This window comes from Pezoporus occidentalis, unplaced genomic scaffold, assembly GCF_034315485.1.
Source record: "Pezoporus occidentalis ecotype Australia unplaced genomic scaffold, CSIRO_AGI_Poc_V1 ctg63, whole genome shotgun sequence".
Lineage (NCBI taxonomy): Eukaryota > Metazoa > Chordata > Aves > Psittaciformes > Psittacidae > Pezoporus > Pezoporus occidentalis.
In genome coordinates this window covers 6,739,545-6,758,126 of record NW_026915977.1, presented here as the reverse complement: position 1 = coordinate 6,758,126, position 18,582 = coordinate 6,739,545, and the positions used below count along the sequence as shown (strand labels likewise).

General features: G+C 39.6%; 1 protein-coding gene across 10 annotated transcripts in view; it reads right to left on the bottom strand.

The window, feature by feature from the left end:
• ATRX (ATRX chromatin remodeler) overlaps window positions 1-18,582 on the bottom strand; it is an 80,951-nt gene that overhangs the window by 62,000 nt on the left and 369 nt on the right. For 3 of the 10 annotated variants that reach the window (XR_009968754.1, XM_062639939.1, XM_062639940.1), the window contains exons 2-6: window positions 8,711-8,823; window positions 5,433-5,488; window positions 3,671-3,723; window positions 1,903-2,024; window positions 529-648 (exon numbers count right to left, since the gene is read on the bottom strand). Coding sequence is in view for 8 of the 10 variants with exons in the window: in XM_062639939.1 (XP_062495923.1) it covers window positions 529-648; window positions 1,903-2,024; window positions 3,671-3,723; window positions 5,433-5,488; window positions 8,711-8,823 (464 nt within the window). In the remaining 2 variants the exon portion in view is untranslated. Of the gene's footprint in view, window positions 1-528; window positions 651-1,902; window positions 2,025-3,670; window positions 3,724-5,432; window positions 5,515-8,710; window positions 8,824-18,185; window positions 18,482-18,582 lie in introns of those variants that run through there. The other 7 variants (XM_062639942.1, XM_062639944.1, XM_062639943.1 and 4 more) reach the window with 7 other exon arrangements.

The following is an 18,582-nucleotide window of genomic DNA, read 5'->3' as shown; positions in this document are numbered from 1 at the left end:
TAGAAAGGCCACACGATTTCCCACAATATAAAAACAAGAAGAAAAAAGTATCTGAATTGTTAAGAGGTTTGGGGTTTCTTGTTAGCTCACTGACTGATAACATGCCTATACCCTGCTCAAATATGGTTGCTTTCTTGGTGAGTTAGTAAATGTTCCTGAATGTATTAACAGTGTTCTGACATAATCCTGAAAAAAAATAAAGGAATACCTGTAACACCTGATGGCAACCAAGCAGTTGCTCTGAATACAAAGCAAGAAGGGGCCATATGGAGCACCTAATGATGCATCCTATAGCTACTGAAAAGATGAAGTTTAACAAGAACTAATCTTAGCTTCCACTGCTGCATTGCAGGGGCAGCAATGGAGGCTAACTGCAGTCAGCTAGAATCCTTACTGAACAAAAAGCCAGAAGAGTGGAGGTATTTTTAGGATAATTGATCAGAAATAGGAATGATTTTTAGATGTACCAAATGTGGTCATAAGCAACAACTGAAACACGTTTAAATAAATGCTTTAAGTTGTATTTACCTCCACGCTTTTTGGGAGCTTCAGGTTTCATTTTAACGGTATTTCTGCTTCTAAATTCAGGCCCTTTAAAATCATCTTTGTCTTCATTCAGCACTGGCTCAGGCTGTACAACCACTGTACCTAGAATGATTTTATTTAGAAATTGGAAACCATTACACATCCAAATGAAGTGCAAAAGTCCTGTTTAAATAAAGACCAACATAGTACTTTAAAAAAATGTGCAATCTCTTGACTAAAACTCAGTTTGAATGCACAGATGTTCACAGCAAAAAGAAATTCAAAATAAATCAATAAACCAAAACCAAACCACCACACACTTCAATCTACATCTGTTTTGCAGTCACAGGACAGAAGCCAAAGACTGAACGGGCTGTGAAGAGCAAATCCTGCTCTCTCTGCCCTGATGTGGTTGTGCAGAACAAGACTGTCATACTGCTGGTATGTGTAGTACAGGAATTTGCAGTGCAGTGCTACAAATAAAGGACTTTGGTTAGGTCACATCTATCAAAAGCCTTAGAGTAACTACTGTTCTCTCTCTCTTTTCCATTTCTATCCAGTTTCCCTCATCTTAATTTATTTTCACATGAAATCAAGGAAAAAGCAATAGAATCAGACCTGTTTTGTCTTTAATCCAGAAATCGCCTTTTGTTTTTAAACAGAGACAAATACTACTCAAACTGAGCAAAAAACCATCTTTCCTACTTAAGAGCTCAGATTTACCACTTCTGTTGTGAGGACACTGGAAATAATCTAACATTCTGAAAAGATAATTTTAAAGTGAGTGCTTTAAATACCACTACTCATGCAGTACACAGTGGTATTCATAAAAACTATGAAGTTTTCCTGTAATATTCATAGGTAAGAAATGGAAGAGATTAATCAAACTCACACTGTAGTTAAGAAGAGTGGGATGTAGGCTTATAGCATTAACTGTTTTAATAGGGTGTTTAAAAATAGATCAAATAATGACATTTCTCTCCTGATTTAGTTTTGCTTTTGTTGATCTAATTACAGTAAAATAAGATTTGTGAGTGACAGAGTTTGAGACTTGTACAAAAGAAACGAAATAAATTACTTCCCCTGTTTCATGTTGGTTTTATTCAGATGTCAGCAGGCATCTGAAATAAAGCCACCAGCACATCCTGGTGTACCCACAGCCTGAAGCATGCTGGGCTCAAAACTAAAGGGGCCCGATTTCCTCTTGCACATGCACGTGCACAGGGGATGTGTGTGTGCACTAGCATCTGTTTCTATATAAAAGATACAGAACCCAAGATAGGTATTTTACTAATCCATGTACATTCTAGTCAATTATGCTGCATCATCATCTTGGCTAATTTGCTGAATTCAGAGACAAAGACAGACATGAACTACCTTTAGGCAAGCTTTGCATATCAACATCGTTTTCCGAGTTCTCATTTGAAATATCTTCATTTGCAGTTTCATCTAAGATTTCATCATCTGATCCAACATATTTTGTTACAACAGTAGGTTTCCTGCATAGAGAGAAAAAAAAACCCACACCATGACAAATACGACATATTGCAATGCAGATAAGCCTGGAGCTTTGCAAGCAAAGCACCGTTCTAACTGGGGAAACCTATGTTCATTTTAAGTTCATTTAAGACATTATGAGGTGGGATGCTCTGAATTACTGTAATCAGTTGTAGGCTAATTTTCTTGTTAGGAACAGGAACTCAACTCTCCTATGTGAAATAAAATGATATACTAACAAAATACTTTTGTTTCACATGCTTGCTGTATTATATTGCTGGGAAAATCAAGGTCTGCTGTGTTTTTAAGAAGCAATGCAGGAAAACCACACCTCTAGGGAAAAAGCTGAAATGAAACACAAGTGAAATGCCCGCTCAGAAACATCATTTCAAGTTTAACAGCAGTGCAAACAGAACACACAGATATCAGCAAATGACAGTAAGCAGCCTGGCAGAAAAGATGCAAGGAAATGAACGAAATGCACAAAGAAATGACTGTTGAATAAAAGGACCAGTTGCCAGAATTTCACACAAACATAACAGAAAGAATCCATTAAAATGGATGAATTTACAATGTCAGGGCAGGGAGGGAAGGAAAAAAGAAGAAAGAAAAAACTATGTTGAGCATAACTTTCAGTGGTCCGAAGGTAATACATCAACTACTGCAGGACACTGCTTTTGTCAGTCTCAGGTACAGTACGGTAAGTGTATGAGTGGGAATACCTTTACTGATAGAGAGGAAGCAGAAAAAAAAAACCCAAATGAGACCGCAAAAACGATAAAGAATCATGTAGGTGAAAAAGGGTTCAGCAGGACACTGGGTTCTGAAGATGAGGTAGAAATTGAAGGCATACATAGAACCACGGGTGCAAATATGGAATCAACACAAACAAAAAAGGGAGAAAGAATATTATTCAATTCCAGTATACATAAAATAATAAACTAGGATAAAAAGGAGTGTGAAGAGAGATACACTCTTGTAAAGAGCAGTAATATGGCAGCTGTTGAAATCATGCACTAGAAGAGCTCACCTATCTATACAGGAGACTAGGATTAAAAAAATCATGAAGGACATAACATGAATGAGCATCATCCGAGAGCAAAAGAAGAGAAGGAGTTCTACTACAGTGAGTCTGCTATTACTTAGATCACACACAGTTTGCCTCCTGTAAGTTCAAACTGGTTGGTAAGCAGTGAACTCCATACTTTGGTAAAATCAAAGAGCAAAAAGGGATTAAGCAGAGAGACAACAAACGGCAGTTTCTGCACAGGACAACTTCATAGCACACTCTTATTCTACAGTCTCCCAACAGTGAGGTACAGAAAAAGCCTCTTTTCCCTATGACCCAATTTACATTTTTGGAAGAATCCTGTATAGAAATAGCAGGAGTGAAGGAACAATTGTACAAACACCTTTGTCCTGAAGATACAGAATAATCCTGTTGGCTTTGTTAGTAAAACTCAAGCTTTGTGATCCTGACCCTGAAAGATGATTTGCATTTTAAGTGCACTATGAGGCATTTGTTTTGCCAACACTCTGCTAACTTAACGGATTTATACTGGTCTATATTAAAAGTCACTGCCACAACACACAGACTTTTCTACAGTTGCACATGCCTAAGAGCAGTAGCTTTATTTTCCAAACCAACCTTTTTGAACGTGATGACCCCAAGGATTTGGTTCTTTCTGAAGAACTACTGCCCTAAAAACAAGAAAAAAATGCCAAAGTCAACACATTTGTGACCAAGTGACCTGTCAACAAAACCCAGTTTCTGACATAACTAGAACACATCTCAGAAGCCACCATCACTTTTACAACAATAACAAAGGCAGGAAAAGCATTAGCAAATGTGAAACACAATTTCAACAGTCATGCCAGCTCAGTTCAACTAAATCTATGGAGTTTAAAAACCAGGTGTAACTAAACACTAAGTCACTAATGCTCACTAACCCCCCCTATGTACGTATCTTAAACTCAGAGGGCACTGTCATAAGCGGAGATGTTCAGAGAGAAACACTGCATGTATCTCAAGTGCTGAGTCTTCATGAAATTGAGGAACTTCTTGCAATCCTCAACGTTCCCTACCTGCTGAAAGTTCCCTTAGTGTTCTGGAGAAGGAACTGAGAACAGCTCATGATCACTGCCTGGTCCTAAGCCTGAACAGTCTTGGGACCTCCTGTTCTCTGTACCTTTGCTGCGATGTTAACTTCATGATTAGCACATGGAAGAACAGCCTTACTCACATCTGCCTCCATGCTGCTTTTTGACTTCTACACAATTCACCAGGATTCCTCACAGCACTTAGTGCTGCAGAAGCTTATGCAGGTCTAAGACTGGTTTTCACACTATGTGAAGAAACCATCATCTTTTCTGACATGCAGATACAAAAGGCTCCTGAAGGAAGCTATCACTACTATGGCCCCAAGAACTGCCAGCCAAATGCAGACACTTGTGACCTGGTTCATATGCCAGAAGGGGCTGCTGTCTTGACACGAAAACTGATTTTTCAAAGGTCTGTGCAAATATATAACGAGGTTTGAGCAGTACCAAATAAATACCTGAATTTACTGCAATAAAAACAAAGTAAGGCAGGACACTGGTATTTGTGCTTTCTCTGTATGTTAACATACTATCACCCAGAACGTTTCCAACAAGACAGTAGTATTAGTAAGACATACCACGAAATATGTCTTTAATGTACGTAACACCATACAGAAGAAACCTGCTCATGTTTAATAAAAATCCTGCATCTCCATCTTTTTGTCTTCTTTAAAAAAGAAGCATATTTGCCTAAAAGGACAACTAAATACCCCTTGTTATCCAAGTAACAGGGTGTAAGTGCAAATAAGAGGTAGAGACCAGCTCTTTTAAACCAAAAACAGAGCCTGTTTATACATTAACCAAAGAACAGAATAAAAGAGTAATAAACCAAACCTCTTTAAAAAAGAAAAACTCACTTTGCAATATTTGTGATCTGAGTCAATTATAACACTTGGCATTTCTTAACCAAAGAGCAACTGCACCCCTCAGGTGAGCAAAACCCAACTCTCTGAATTGTGACACAGACATTATTCCCTGGAATTATTGTGCATCAGAAAGTAAATGAAGTTGCCTAACTAAATCCATGTATTCCAATAAGTTAGAAATAAAGGTGGGAGGGAACAGGCTTGCCTGCATATGCTTGAATCAAAGTGAGAATAATTCAAACTTTAAAATTGAATTTTGGACTTCTTTTGCAACATTTCACAGCTAAAGTTTCCAGTCAGCAGAGAGGATGACATCTACTGCATGGTTCTGACAATACTCTTTAGGTATTTACTGAACAAGCAACAAAAATCAACTCAGCGTTTCCTATGCCAGCCATTGTCATTAGTCATGCAACTAAAATTCAAAAGCATTTTTATTCCTACCTCTTCTCTGTTGTTCTCCATTGATGCTGGACTACTGTTAGGTTCTCTACTTTTACCTATGGAGAGAAATTAAAGGAATCCACTGAAATGCAAGAAATGCTACAAGTTCGTCACACTGTACATCACAGCATTGCTTACGTTTCACCAGCAGGAATAAAGACAAACTGTTGTACAACAAAACACAGTCTTAATTTTCAGTTAAGTTGCTAATATGCTCCAAGAAACTTTTTCACTGGTGAAGAAATACTGAAGAAATGAAAGTGCAACTGTATACGCAGAAATAACAGAGTTGGTGCATTTCTTTTCGTCTTTAAGAAGTAGCTTTAAGTATTCTCTCTTACACACCTTGACATTAAAGCCACAATATTAAATCTGGGATCATGGAACCACAGACAAAAATCCCATTTGATGCAGGGTATGACACAGAACTCCCATTTCTCCATCTTGGGAACTGTGGAATATAAAACCTAAAGACATGTAACCTAAACCTGATCCATCTGCAGTCCAGGTGATGGAAGATTTTAAGTTCAGTGATTCAGTGATACTTGCACAAAGTTCCTCAAAAGGCTTATTAATAGCAGTATTTTAATGGATGCACTACTGAGAAACATGCAAGTAAAGTGGTAGTATAATCACAGGATATGTATCTTTAACATAAGCACTGCAATTTACTGGATGATTCTTAAACTTCAGTTCTGGGAAAATCAAATCATTCTCTTTTACACTTAAAAGGAAAAATAAACCACTTTGATTTGAAAATCTGATGCTGGGTATTGACCTGGGCTGAACTGCTTGGGTGAATTTCAGCCAAAATGATCCAGCCACTTAAGCATGTGAAGCCTGGGGGGGGGGTAGGGGGTATAGAAAATGGAAACAGACAAAAATCTGGGGCCTTTTAAGTACCTTCAATTTCTCCTCTGGAATAGGTATTCCCCTGTTCTGATTATCGTGCCTGAAATTTGTGAGAAGGGTGACACTGTTTCTGGAGATTAGATGCTGCCCACCTTCTACTCTTAACCAATTTGTCCAAGTGACAAATCCATGGAAAATGCCAATCTGTACATGCTTGGCAGAGATATCTCTGACACTGGCAGCTCCAATCTCTGTTGACTCTGCATTCAACCTCCTAACCAGACTTCATGTGCACTGCCTCCAAAAGCAACTGAACATGCTCCAGTTTCTACGTGTGAGCAGGCTGTGGATGCTCCATCCTTCCAGAAGGGCTGAGGATGCCACATCCCCTTCCAGCTCCTAGTGCTGACCCAGCTCACATGCTCCATCCATTTCAGAGCTTTAGAGCACAGGAGCTCCCCTGTCACTGCTGCTCTAGGGCAGGGGCTGGTCACTTGACACAGAGCATAGGAGAGACTGACTTCCTGCTCCCCAGTGATTCTCCTGCTGGCATGCATGCAATGTAGAGGAGGGAAACACCCAATCTGAAAGCAGAAGCATAGAATAACACAACGGTTTGGGTTGGAAGGTACCTTAAATATCACGTAGCTCCAACCCCCCTACCACACATAGCGACACCTTCCACTACACCAGGTTGCTCAGAAAAGGTGAAGAAACATTAGTAAAGCTGTAAAATCAAGTACTCAAGAATTAAGCCAGAATGAAAGTTTCTGGTGCAATTTCACTTTACTTATCATTCCTTGCACACAGCATTATGGTACAAATCAGCACCACAGCAGTGCACAAGATGGAAGTAACTCAGCAAGCAACTGCTTCATATTTTAATTGAACTGTGTCTGTGGCAGGGCCATGTCCCAGCTCTCCTGAGCCACACTTAAACATCTTCATCATCATCTCCCTCCTCACAACACTATCCAGTAGCTCACATAACCTCCAAATGCTAGAACAAAATGAGATCCATTACTATATAAACCTGATTTGGCCCCAATCATGTCTATCACTTTTACACTGAATGAACATCATGTGGATTAAAAAAAACATAGGACAGTTGCTAAAGGCACTTTCATTATGCACAGGAAATTGGGAGGGGAAGTAGATTTGCAGGGTTAATTCTGGCATTTCCTAATACTGAAGTGTTTAATTCTTGACTTTTTAACACATTCCTTTTTAAGAAATAAAATCTGAGATCTCAAAACCAACACTGAAACATGCCTGCTACTGATTACTGAGTGTACTCCTGTTTCAAAGTAAATCTGGTTTTTAAGCGAAGGAGCCAAACTGCTTAATAACTACACAGGATAAAGGGAAAAGATTCCTTTTTCCCAGCATGTTCCTCACCAAATTCCACTCTGAGGTGCACCTACATCACAGTTTAGATTATTGTGCTGCTGAAGTACCACATGAATTAATTTCTTTTTCCTACGCTAACGGTTCAGTTTGATGCTGACACAAGGAGGTTGGCACCACATGGCAGCAGACTCTCTCTCAAGACAAAACACTAAAGATAACAACTGCACCCCAGAAAACCCGTGTAAATTTATCACTTAGGACAACAAGAGTTCCAAAATTCACTCAGGAATTCACTGAGTAATTCATTCAAAATTCACTCACACAACCAAAGCATTCTCCTTCTCCTGTACTCTAGCACTTCAGCATAACTTTTAGCTCATTAGACAGTAGACTGCAAGGCTTTGAACCTGCATCCAGTCCCAGTTTAACTAGGAAACAGATTTAACCTAATTAAATTTGGAAACAGATTTTATTCGGTGCTGTTACAAAATAATTTCACTTTTTATGACTGTAATCAAAACGACCCGTTTTAAATTTCTAACTTCCAAGTAAAGATTTCTAACACCAAATCTGACCTTGCAATAGGACTCGAGCTTTTACAGTAGTATTGTTCTGGTTCCAAATGTTTCCAGATGACACACAGAAACCTTTTTCAAATACATCATCTCCATAACTTCTTCCACAACTACAAGGACTTCTGCAGATTATTCAGTCCTACAAAGACTGCAGAAGTCCTTGTAAGTTTCTGCAGCAGAAGAAACAAGATACGGCACTTACACATCAAGGAAAACTCAACCAGGAACCCCTAGCGCAGCAAATACATGCATGTTTGCCATCTCATGCTCCACTGAAAGTGAATTACCATAAAGATTAGCTTCTTTTAATGTTTAGAAAAAGATTCAGATCTTTTGTATCAAAGGCCTATTGTATATTTGTTAAGATACCACCACTTAAATTACATTAAGCCTTTGCGTAATTGCCTCAGTGCAGTGCGATCTAGTGAAATAACATCACAAAGTTATTTGACTTTAGAATCATATCTACATTGAAAAGAAAACCATAAAATGTCTTTTTACCTGTGCTTTTGGTTTTAGATAATACTGGAGGAGAGTTTGTGTCCTCAGATTCTTCTGATGAGTGAGCCAAGAAGTCATGAAGTTTCTGCACTAACGTATTCAACTTGCTTTCACTGCAAAAACACAAGTAAACCTTGAAGTTACCTATATATCTCGGGCTAATTTAGCACAACTGAAAGAAACTGTATTTAATCTCAATTAATACACACCTACAAACGAAACTCACTTATTCCTTATATATTTATTTCTGCAAGAGAATAGCTAGAAGTAACAACCACAGAAACAAACAGGTCCATTGAGTACAACAGATCTACATGCTTATGCAAAGCTTCTATTATATCAGCCACGTACATACACACTGCGTATCCTGCATAATCTTGTCAAAAACCCAACCATGCAGGATCAGATCCTTTCTTGATCCATTTGTATGGGCATTCAGAATTAAGTTATAACAAACATTATCCTGGGAATTTTCAATAGGTAGTTTTAGATACCAGGGGCTGTTAGTCTTTATATATAGTCATTACAGTAAAAAGGCAACACCTTTATCCTACTCTTTTGTTAAAGAGCTGCATCACTCCGTAACCTACATCTTATGCCCTCTCATTTCACATTGTTCATTTCAGATTTTCTTCTCTCAAAGTTTCCACAATTCCTAAGTGCCTTTTCCTAGCTGCAAGCACCCTGACTGAGCCAAAGGCAGTCACCCTGTTGGATCCCCTGTACCCAGTTAACCCTCTCAGCTGTTTGTCACCACTTCTGTCCTGGACACCATCCAGCCTCTCAAATCTGCCAGCCAATACATCTGAGTCACCCTACCTCTTCTGCTGGGAGACATGGGTTTCCAAACTGCTCAGCTACACCACCTCCTCCATAAGCTAACTCAGCTAAAGGATATAGCCTCCCATCCTTTTCCCTTCAGATCTCCTCATTACTTTCAAAGTAAGTTTTTGACAGCAAGGAGTAAGATTTTCCGTCCCTGTTTTATGGGTTGTAGGAACTTTTCAGTATTTATCAGCTCAATCCACTCACCTTTACCATCTCTTCTACTACTCTGAACACATCAATTTATTAAGACTTTTTACTTAGCTGTTATTGCTGAAAAAAATCCCCACTTGTATTATCAGAAGGACATGGAGGTGAGCACTCTCTTAAAGGCACCATCACATTAATGCAAATGTGATTCAAACCACTGCAAATAACCACATATAAAGCAGCATAAAACATCCATTAAAAACAGAATCTGTAATTTCTTTGAATCTCTTTAAGTACGCCAAATAAAACAAAACAACACTTTGTAATGGGAAGATTTTTCTGCATGAGTAAAGGACACTTTCCTTTTGAGACCACGTACGTACCATCAATCACCTGAGCTACTTGGAAGGAGAGTGTAACAAAACCTGCTTGACTCTCAAGTGTATCTTAAAATTCTTCTCTCAATCTGTCTGAAAGTCCTTCCCTCTAATTGCTGGACTCATGCTGCTACACAACTCCCAGCACATGAACCTGGGCTTCCCTTATTGTCACGGATGCAGGGCATACTTGGAAACCATTACAGAAGATGGTAATGGCATACTTGAGTTTTAACAGATTGTGTGCTCTCCTTTAGGAGATTTTAATGACCATATATTCACATTAAGTTAAAAAAAATATTAAAGAACTGTTCAGAATTATCTGTTGGTAAAAGTACATAAAGAGATTTTATATTCATTCCAGATGGTCGGAAGAATTAAGGCGCACTAAGAAAGACCACAAGAAAGTTCAGTTTTGGTAGTAAAAACAAAACAAAAACACCCTTCATATGGAATTCTGCTTAGTTTATAAATAACTCGGTTTGGTAATAGCAAGTTAGAAAAATGGGAACTACAGATGAGTTATAGTATTATTGTCCTCAATACAAACCAAATTCACAATAGTATGCGTGTCTTTGTGACTAACACTTGCAACATTATTACCATTTATTAACTCTTAACCTAAGGAGCCTAAAATTATCGTTTTCAGAGCAAAGTGTCTGTGCTGACAAACAACAGCCAAAAAAATAATACACAAACTAATGGCAAAAAGTCTTCTCAACTTGCCTTTCCTCTCCATTACTCAGCATTTTGTACCCTCAAGCCTGCATTAAGGAATATCAGGTCAAATGTAAGTAAAGGTATTACTATACTTCACCACAAAGAAATTTTAATTTAGGGCAAAGCTTTACCTGCTTTTGTACAAAAGCAATTTCATGTCATGCATTTACAGTTAAGAATATATTCTCTATCATCTTGTTTAAAGCTTCTACTGTAAAATCCTTATTCTTTGCAGTAAACGAACAGACCCACCCACTATTAAAGTGATAAGAACATACAAAATGTGTATTTTCTTTTAAAGCACAGGAGCCTAAAAACGTAGCCCCATCTTGGAAGCAGTTAAGTGAAGGAAACAGCCTCCCTCTGCCACACAGCAACACCCCTATGCTATTTATTAGTGGTTTGGGGCTTGCATGCTCTGAGCAAATGACTTCACCCTCAGTCTAGAGCTATTTCAACACTGTTCAGCCTAATTAAAACAGGAATGAAAGGAAAGGTGGCCTACTATTATTGGTTTGGCCATGAACCTGATTTGTGACCTTGGGAAACTATCTCGTAAGAACACCATTTCTTACTTAAATTCAGAGCAAGAGCTATAATCTTAAACGGTAAATGCCTGGCCCTTACTAGGATAAAAATATACATACACATGAGGCAAACATCGTGTTAGGCCAAATGATTCTACAAATCAATAGAATACAGTAAGAGGGAAATGAAGGAACACGTGGTGTCCTAATCTAGACACAATACACTTAATTCCCTCTGGCTGTTGACTGCTGTCCCATTGTATATGCTTACCTGTACTGGCCATTTGATAATGGAGAGGCTACAGGGGTGGCTTCTATAAGAAGCTGTCAGAAGCTCATGAGGGGGGTGATAAAGAGTGGCTGGATGGGCACCTGGCATCCAGGCAGGTCAACCCACCACCTTAGTTCATCACTTGTGTTTGCAGAAGCATGATATGAGCCACGTGAGTCAAACCACAGACAAATAAAATCTTAAGAAACAGTTTTCATTTGGCTTCCAATTTGCCACACATTTACATGACCACTCTCCCTGACGGCAGGTGAGGGGAGGGGAAAAAGGTAGGGGAAAAATCAGGACCACTCATTCCAGTGGCAAATCCAGGTCATGCTGTGGGTTATACTGTGAAACTGCACCAGATAAACCTTGTTATCATGCTCAGTTTCTATATACTTTCTTCAGACACTTCAAAAACGTAGGTGGGAATGTCCCAGTTACTTTCAAGTCTGTTTGCTTTAAACAAATGAAGTTCTCATTCTTCAAGAGGCTCCTACCAACTTTTAGTCTAAATAAGCACCCCTCACCTGAATTTCAAGTGGCTCCTGAAAGTCAGTGGAACAGAAGCTTTCCAGCTTTTCATCCACCTCAATGTTAACAAAGACACCTCTGCAAAATTCTTCCTAAGAATTCACCTGAAGTTCTATAACAGTCTGAATTTTGTCTATGTTTGAACTTACAATAGTTCAAGAGCACAAGGTTTTTAAATTCATCTTTACAGTTGCTTCAAGTCCCAATCACTTTTCTCTTCTGAGGCTGAAATGAAATACTGCAGAACAACAAGTATTGAGCAGACAAAATTAAACAGCCCTTTGGAAAAAAAAAATAAAGAAAAACAAAACTGGATGTGCTTTCAAATAACTGCCAGCCTGCAGCCACCATCCTCTGCTTCAGGCTGTATCCCACTGTAAAGGACAGAAATCCAACAACCCACAGCAAAAGCTGGACTATTTTGACAGTGGGAAGATGCACTACCCAAACCTTGCTATAACCAGGCCAGAATTCTGCCATCTGCAAATCTTCATCCCAGTTCTCCCTGATGAGAAGGAAAAGTGTTGGACTTAACCCTATTCAAAGATGTCAGTTACAAGGGCAGAACTTAAGTCATTTCATGCAAATTTCATGTCAATTTTGTGGCTGAACACCTATGAATGAAATAGCTTAAGACTGCTGGAAAGAGTGAAAAATGATAAAACCTACAGTGGAAGTTGTTCATTTTCTTACCCATAACCAAAAAAAAAAGGTATGAACATACCTGGAATATCCTAAAAACCTTACTTCTCTCATTAAAAATATATAACCAGAAAATCAAATCACTAAGATTTTATCAGTTGAACAAGAATATGGCTTTATAAAGGTGGGGAAACACACTTCTACCCTAGCTTGGATTTTAACAAAACAACTATTTTCCAAGAGCAAAACACTGTGACACTGTATAGTCTAAATCAGATCAGTATTTTGTAACTTACTTACACTGATATACCAATTACTCCAAAAGAAGGGAGGCTTTACCATGAGGATTCACACAGCCTGTTCAAGTTGGCATTAACCAGCTCTACTGTCGAAGGATGCAAAACCCCATTTGTCAACATACACACACACCCCAGATGCCAGTTCTCCCCTTTGTCTACGTCAGGACAAGGATTTGTCTGACCTATGAACAGAAGCTGATCCACATTAGAAGCAGCCATTTACTGAATCCAGGTGATTTCCCTATCTCAGCTCAATACTCACTGGCATGAATGTTTCTGCAAGCAGAGGTGATGACACTGATCTGGGGGTGAAGAGACCATAACTTCAGCAACAGCAATATGCCATGCGTGCTTGAACTGTCAGCAGAATTAAGAGATACTCGGGCAAATGACACCAAGAACCACAGAATCATTCAGGTTGGAAGGAACCTTACTCCAACCCCCAGCACAAGCAGCAATAGCTACAGGCAGGCACCCAGAAGTATGTTCAGTCACTCTCCTAGTTCCTCCACAACCTCTATGGGTGACCTGTTCCAGGGTCTGACCATGCTCAGAGTAAGAAAGCTCTGAAAAATCTGATACAGCCACAAAATACCTGAACACCAAAGCTCTGACTGAAAAGGGATGTTGGCATCTAGCACTTCATCAAACTCAAGAGATTCTACACTTAAGACTTCGTTAACACAGATTCACTCTTTTACTTTGTTTAGAACAGACCTGAAATCCCAGGGGCTTAATCAAGTGGTACCTTGTACAGTTGAAGACACTCGATGATAAGGATGAAGTAACTTTGGAGCTTAAGTGCAGTGTAACAGGTTCAGACAAGTAAACAGAATTATTTTCCTCCAGATACACATGGGAAATGAGAAAGCAATGGTTCAAAGTCACTGAGAGACCCTTTATTCTGTTCAAGGAAGATTACACAGTTTCTTTTTGTTGAGAGGGTATCCAAACAACCATAGCAGGCTCTAGCTGATAGTTATCATGCTTCAACAAAAACTGATAAATTTTTTGGCTTTTTAACCTGTTTCTTTAATGGAAGCCTAAAAAACCAAAAAACAATCTCACTGTTAGGCTGCCTTCAATGTACACAGAAGTCTTCTAACTTCAATGGCAAAATAATCTGCAAGCTGAAAAAGACTGAAGTCAACCGTTTGAAAAACTATATATAGTATATTCACCTTTATGAGCCAAAACTCATGGCAAACTGAATACCTTATCATGCTAATTCAGGAAAGAAAGCTCAAACTAGCATACATAACACAGAAAACAAAATTGTATCCACATCCAACAGCATCATGCCCCTCCAACTCTAAAACTGCCCTGTTACTTCCTTTGCCTTTTGCTTCCTGGAGTTTTTCACAGATTTTCAATGAGACATCACTCATTACAAACCCTGCCTAAGAATTAAAGTGTGTTCCTTCAAGTCTCCCACATATTCCCAATCAGGTTTGCTACAGGTTTGAAGAGTTGTTGTGCACCTGAAGTATAAACATTTCACATATATATATATAGATAGATAGATAGACAGACAGATAGATAGATAGATAGATCCTGTTTTGCCCCACTGTCAGTCCTGAATCTTCTGCCTGTTTTTTTGATTCTGTTTTACGTGATGGATGTATTTGCCCAACATGGTTCCTACAGCTGAACCTATTAAGACTTACACTTGGACCTAGTAGGATAGAAATTTCTGTAACTGTGCAGCTTTCAGACCTGTAACTGCACTGCCTAAATAGCACTGAAGTAATCACACCCGTGGAATCAAATTCTTGATTCTTTGAAGATTTTACTCCTTTTCTAAAGAAAAAAAGAAAACGAAAAAAAATCAACATCTATCCATCATCCATCCTGAAATGACAACTGCCTGGTGGCTACATGTGATAACAAAACATGAAAGCTTTATCTTCCTTTAGCAAATCAGGACACTTCACATAGCATCTTCTAAAGCCAAAGTAAAACTTTCCACTGTACTTGCCACTGAATTTCTACAATTTCTTCTTCCTCCTCCTAAGTGGAACAACTTGCCGCTGACCTATCCGTGAACTGATCCATGTTTCCAGATCACCTGCAGGCACAGGCTGAGCTCCAGTGAGACGAAATGGGATTTCATGAGGTTCAGCAGTTTCTGAGGCTTCCCCGTTTATAGAAGGCACATCTAGTGATCCAGTCTAAAAATGTGCCCTGTCACAGGCTGCAGGCATTTATTTTTAAGGTGAACACAGCACATTGTAGTATCATTTCTGGTATTTGCTTTTGGTGAGGTATATCCATGCAAAAAGCACTAACTTTTCCTCCCTTCAAGCAGAAGGTGCAGGTGCTCATGTATAACAGCACCAGAAATTTCACATTTCCACGAGGTTCAGGCCATCCTACTGCAGAAGTTTCATTATACACTCTGTGTCACAGCAAATTACTTCATAGGCAACGAAGATACCATCAGTTAAGCCCTACATAGACCCTGACACAAAGTTTAGAAAAAGCTTAACAGAGCCAGGACTGTACTAAAACAGAAATACTGAAGTCACTGCTGCAAGTTTCTCTCTGAGAACTTCATTTAAGCAGTGTAAACACATTGGCTCTGGGGCACATCCTGACAGCCTGAAGTTTTGCTTTTCCTAGGGGATGAGTCAAAAAATCTGCTTGTGCCCATTCCACATGACTGTGTGAAAGACAACAAACTTCCACGTTCTCTGAAGCTCCAGTTTAAGACTGCTATTAACTTACTTCCAAGTTGACTATTGTGGCATCGGATAACATGCCTCAAACAACTCTATACAATCACTCAGAACAAATTTAAGTGATGATAAAAATGCAGAAAATTTAAGCAAAATGTTAAGAGCAAGGTTTCAAACTATCATACTGAAAGGTGAAAAGTCTGAATCATAAAAAAAAAGAAGTTTATTTTGCCAAGTTAAATGTACTCTCACTACACTAACTACAGGATCAGGTGAGTAAGATCCAAACTGTTCTTTCTATCATTGTGCTGATTTTTACACTGTATGGACTGAGTGGCAGGACGAGGTCAGGGCACTATGGCAAAGATTCCTTCACTTTAATTAAAAAAAAAAATAATAATCAAGTTCTTGGGGCAAAAGTAGCAGCGAAATCTTTATAAACATTTACAGAGGCCACATTTCATTTTGAAGTTTCACAGTTATTCCAGTTTTCATTGTGTTTTTCACCATTCCAAACTTCTCATCCTAAGCTTTTAATGTTAAACAAAAGAACTCCTTATAGCAAAAGCTTAAAACTTCATAGCCAGCAGACTAGTATTGATTATTTTCCTTTTAAACACTGTAAGTTTATCCTTCCAGGAGTGCTGGGAAAAGATTTTTCCATCAGAATTCTATTGTTTGTCTGTCTTCCAAAGAATTCTAACAACAACAACCTCCCAAGTTTATTTCTGTACAAGTCTTACAGCAGCAAAACTGCAGATAGCAGCAGATGAAATGAACATGGAGGGCAACTGTGCAGGGCGACAGCAACACAGGCAGCTGACAGGCCAACAGGACTTGTGGGGAATGGGAACAAAAGAGAGAGGGAGAGGATGCGTGTGGTTTTCTTTTCCTTCCCATTCTCTCCTATTCTTAATTTAAGTAGAAATGAAATTAACACAGAATACAAGGAAAAGCCCATGCAATGAGTTCATCAGCTTCTAACCCTGAAGCTGTGGTACCCTACAATGTCATGCCTAGTTCCTGGCATGGAACTGTTCCTGTGAAATAAAAACAGACTGCTCAAGATGAACTCTAATATGATGAGAATGATAAAAACCACTCTGAATGAGAACTGAGTTCAGGAACAAAAGTCTGGAGCACCAAAAAAAATAGTATTATGTCCATCTACTTAGCAGTAGTTTGCCACAGAGCCTGCTATTAGGTGGGACAGATCCAACCCAAAGACTACACACAATCTCAGATGGATTTTGTACATACTTTTTCATGTTCACAACTATAAATCAACTGAAATAATCCAATTTACCTTTCTGTCTGCAGGCAAGCTGAAAAACTGCATGGAAATTATATGAGCTTCTGTATCCTCTTCCACTGAGGCACCAACTAAAGCAGCCCCTTAGTAGGATCACTAATTGTTGCACTAATGACAACATAAGAATAGTGAAAGAGTTAAGTACCAAACCTTCATCATGCAGCCCAGGAACAAGTGGCTCAAAAAGAGACAAAGCAGAATATGGAAAAACAGGGAACAAAATACAACCGTCACTGTAAAATAAACCACAGAGTGGTCCAAATGGAAGAGCATTATTCAGACTATGCAATACTAATTATGACCATAAAACAGTCAATAAGTAGTAGTAAGCCAGATGTGTTTGCTGTACAAAACTCAAACTGTATTCTTGCCGTTCCGAGGAAGGAGGAGAAAGCCCCTTAATTAGTATTTCAGTCTACACACAAAATAATCGATCCAACACAAAAGTGGTTCAGGCTGTCAAAGTACTTTAAGAACCCAGAGAGGAGAAAGTGGGAGTGAGAAAGGGGAGAGGTGCAATCCCTGTTTTACAAAATAAGGAAAACAAAACACATGCAGAAGAAAGTGCAAACTTGGAAAGTCACACAGCAGATAATGTGTATTTGCAATACCCATGGCTTACACACAGCATGTGACAACATCAATAATGATGATAATCTTTTGTAAAATCGTTTTGTCAGATTACACATGCATTACTTCCTGAGAAACATTAAGGCTTTAAAATCAAGCAATACCCAAGAGGAGGAAAAACTACCCCGCCCCCCCCCACTTAGCTGAAACTAAATAGTAGCTACCAACGACACAAAAATCAATCTAAAACTGGGTGGTGAAGATACACAAACATGACCACCGGAAAAACTTCATCTTAGGCCCAGTACCTAAGCCAGCGTGACGCTACCCTTTCTTAATACTGTTTGTTGTTGAAGATACATGAGACATTCGCGAGGGTCAAGTGACAATGCTTTATTGTTTATACAGCGCCTTAGGCATCAGGAATATTTGTCGGTGTCGGACTGTGTTGATCAGACCCCTTAAAACATGGATAAAGCGAAAGCATATAAAGTCAACTATTGATAAATAGTTTAATATGGCGTCTTCCTTAACGCCGACTTTATCTGGGGTTTTTGTCAGCTTCCTCACTTTACGCAGCAGAACAGGAGCCGTTCCTAATAACCACGGCGGCAGGAGCCAGCGCTCCGAGGGGAGAGGGAGGTGTTTGTAAACCAGCGTGAGAACACATCCCTCGCGGGGGGCTCAGCGGGACGCGAAGGACTTTACTACAGCATAGACACGTGTGGCCGCGGCGGGCAGCCGGAGGACACCGACCGCGGCGGGGCTCGGCGGCCGATGGCGGGGGGCGATAGCGGCCCCGCCCCTCCAGGCCTTCCCTTCGCTTTCCACCGGGACGGGACGGCGCGGCCCAGCCCCACCCGTCCCCCAAGCGCGGGCCCGACCCCGCAGTGCCCGGGAAGAGGCGAACGCTTGCAGCTGCCGCTCGGGCCGCGGCCACACAAGCGGAGCGGAGCCCCCCGCCGTG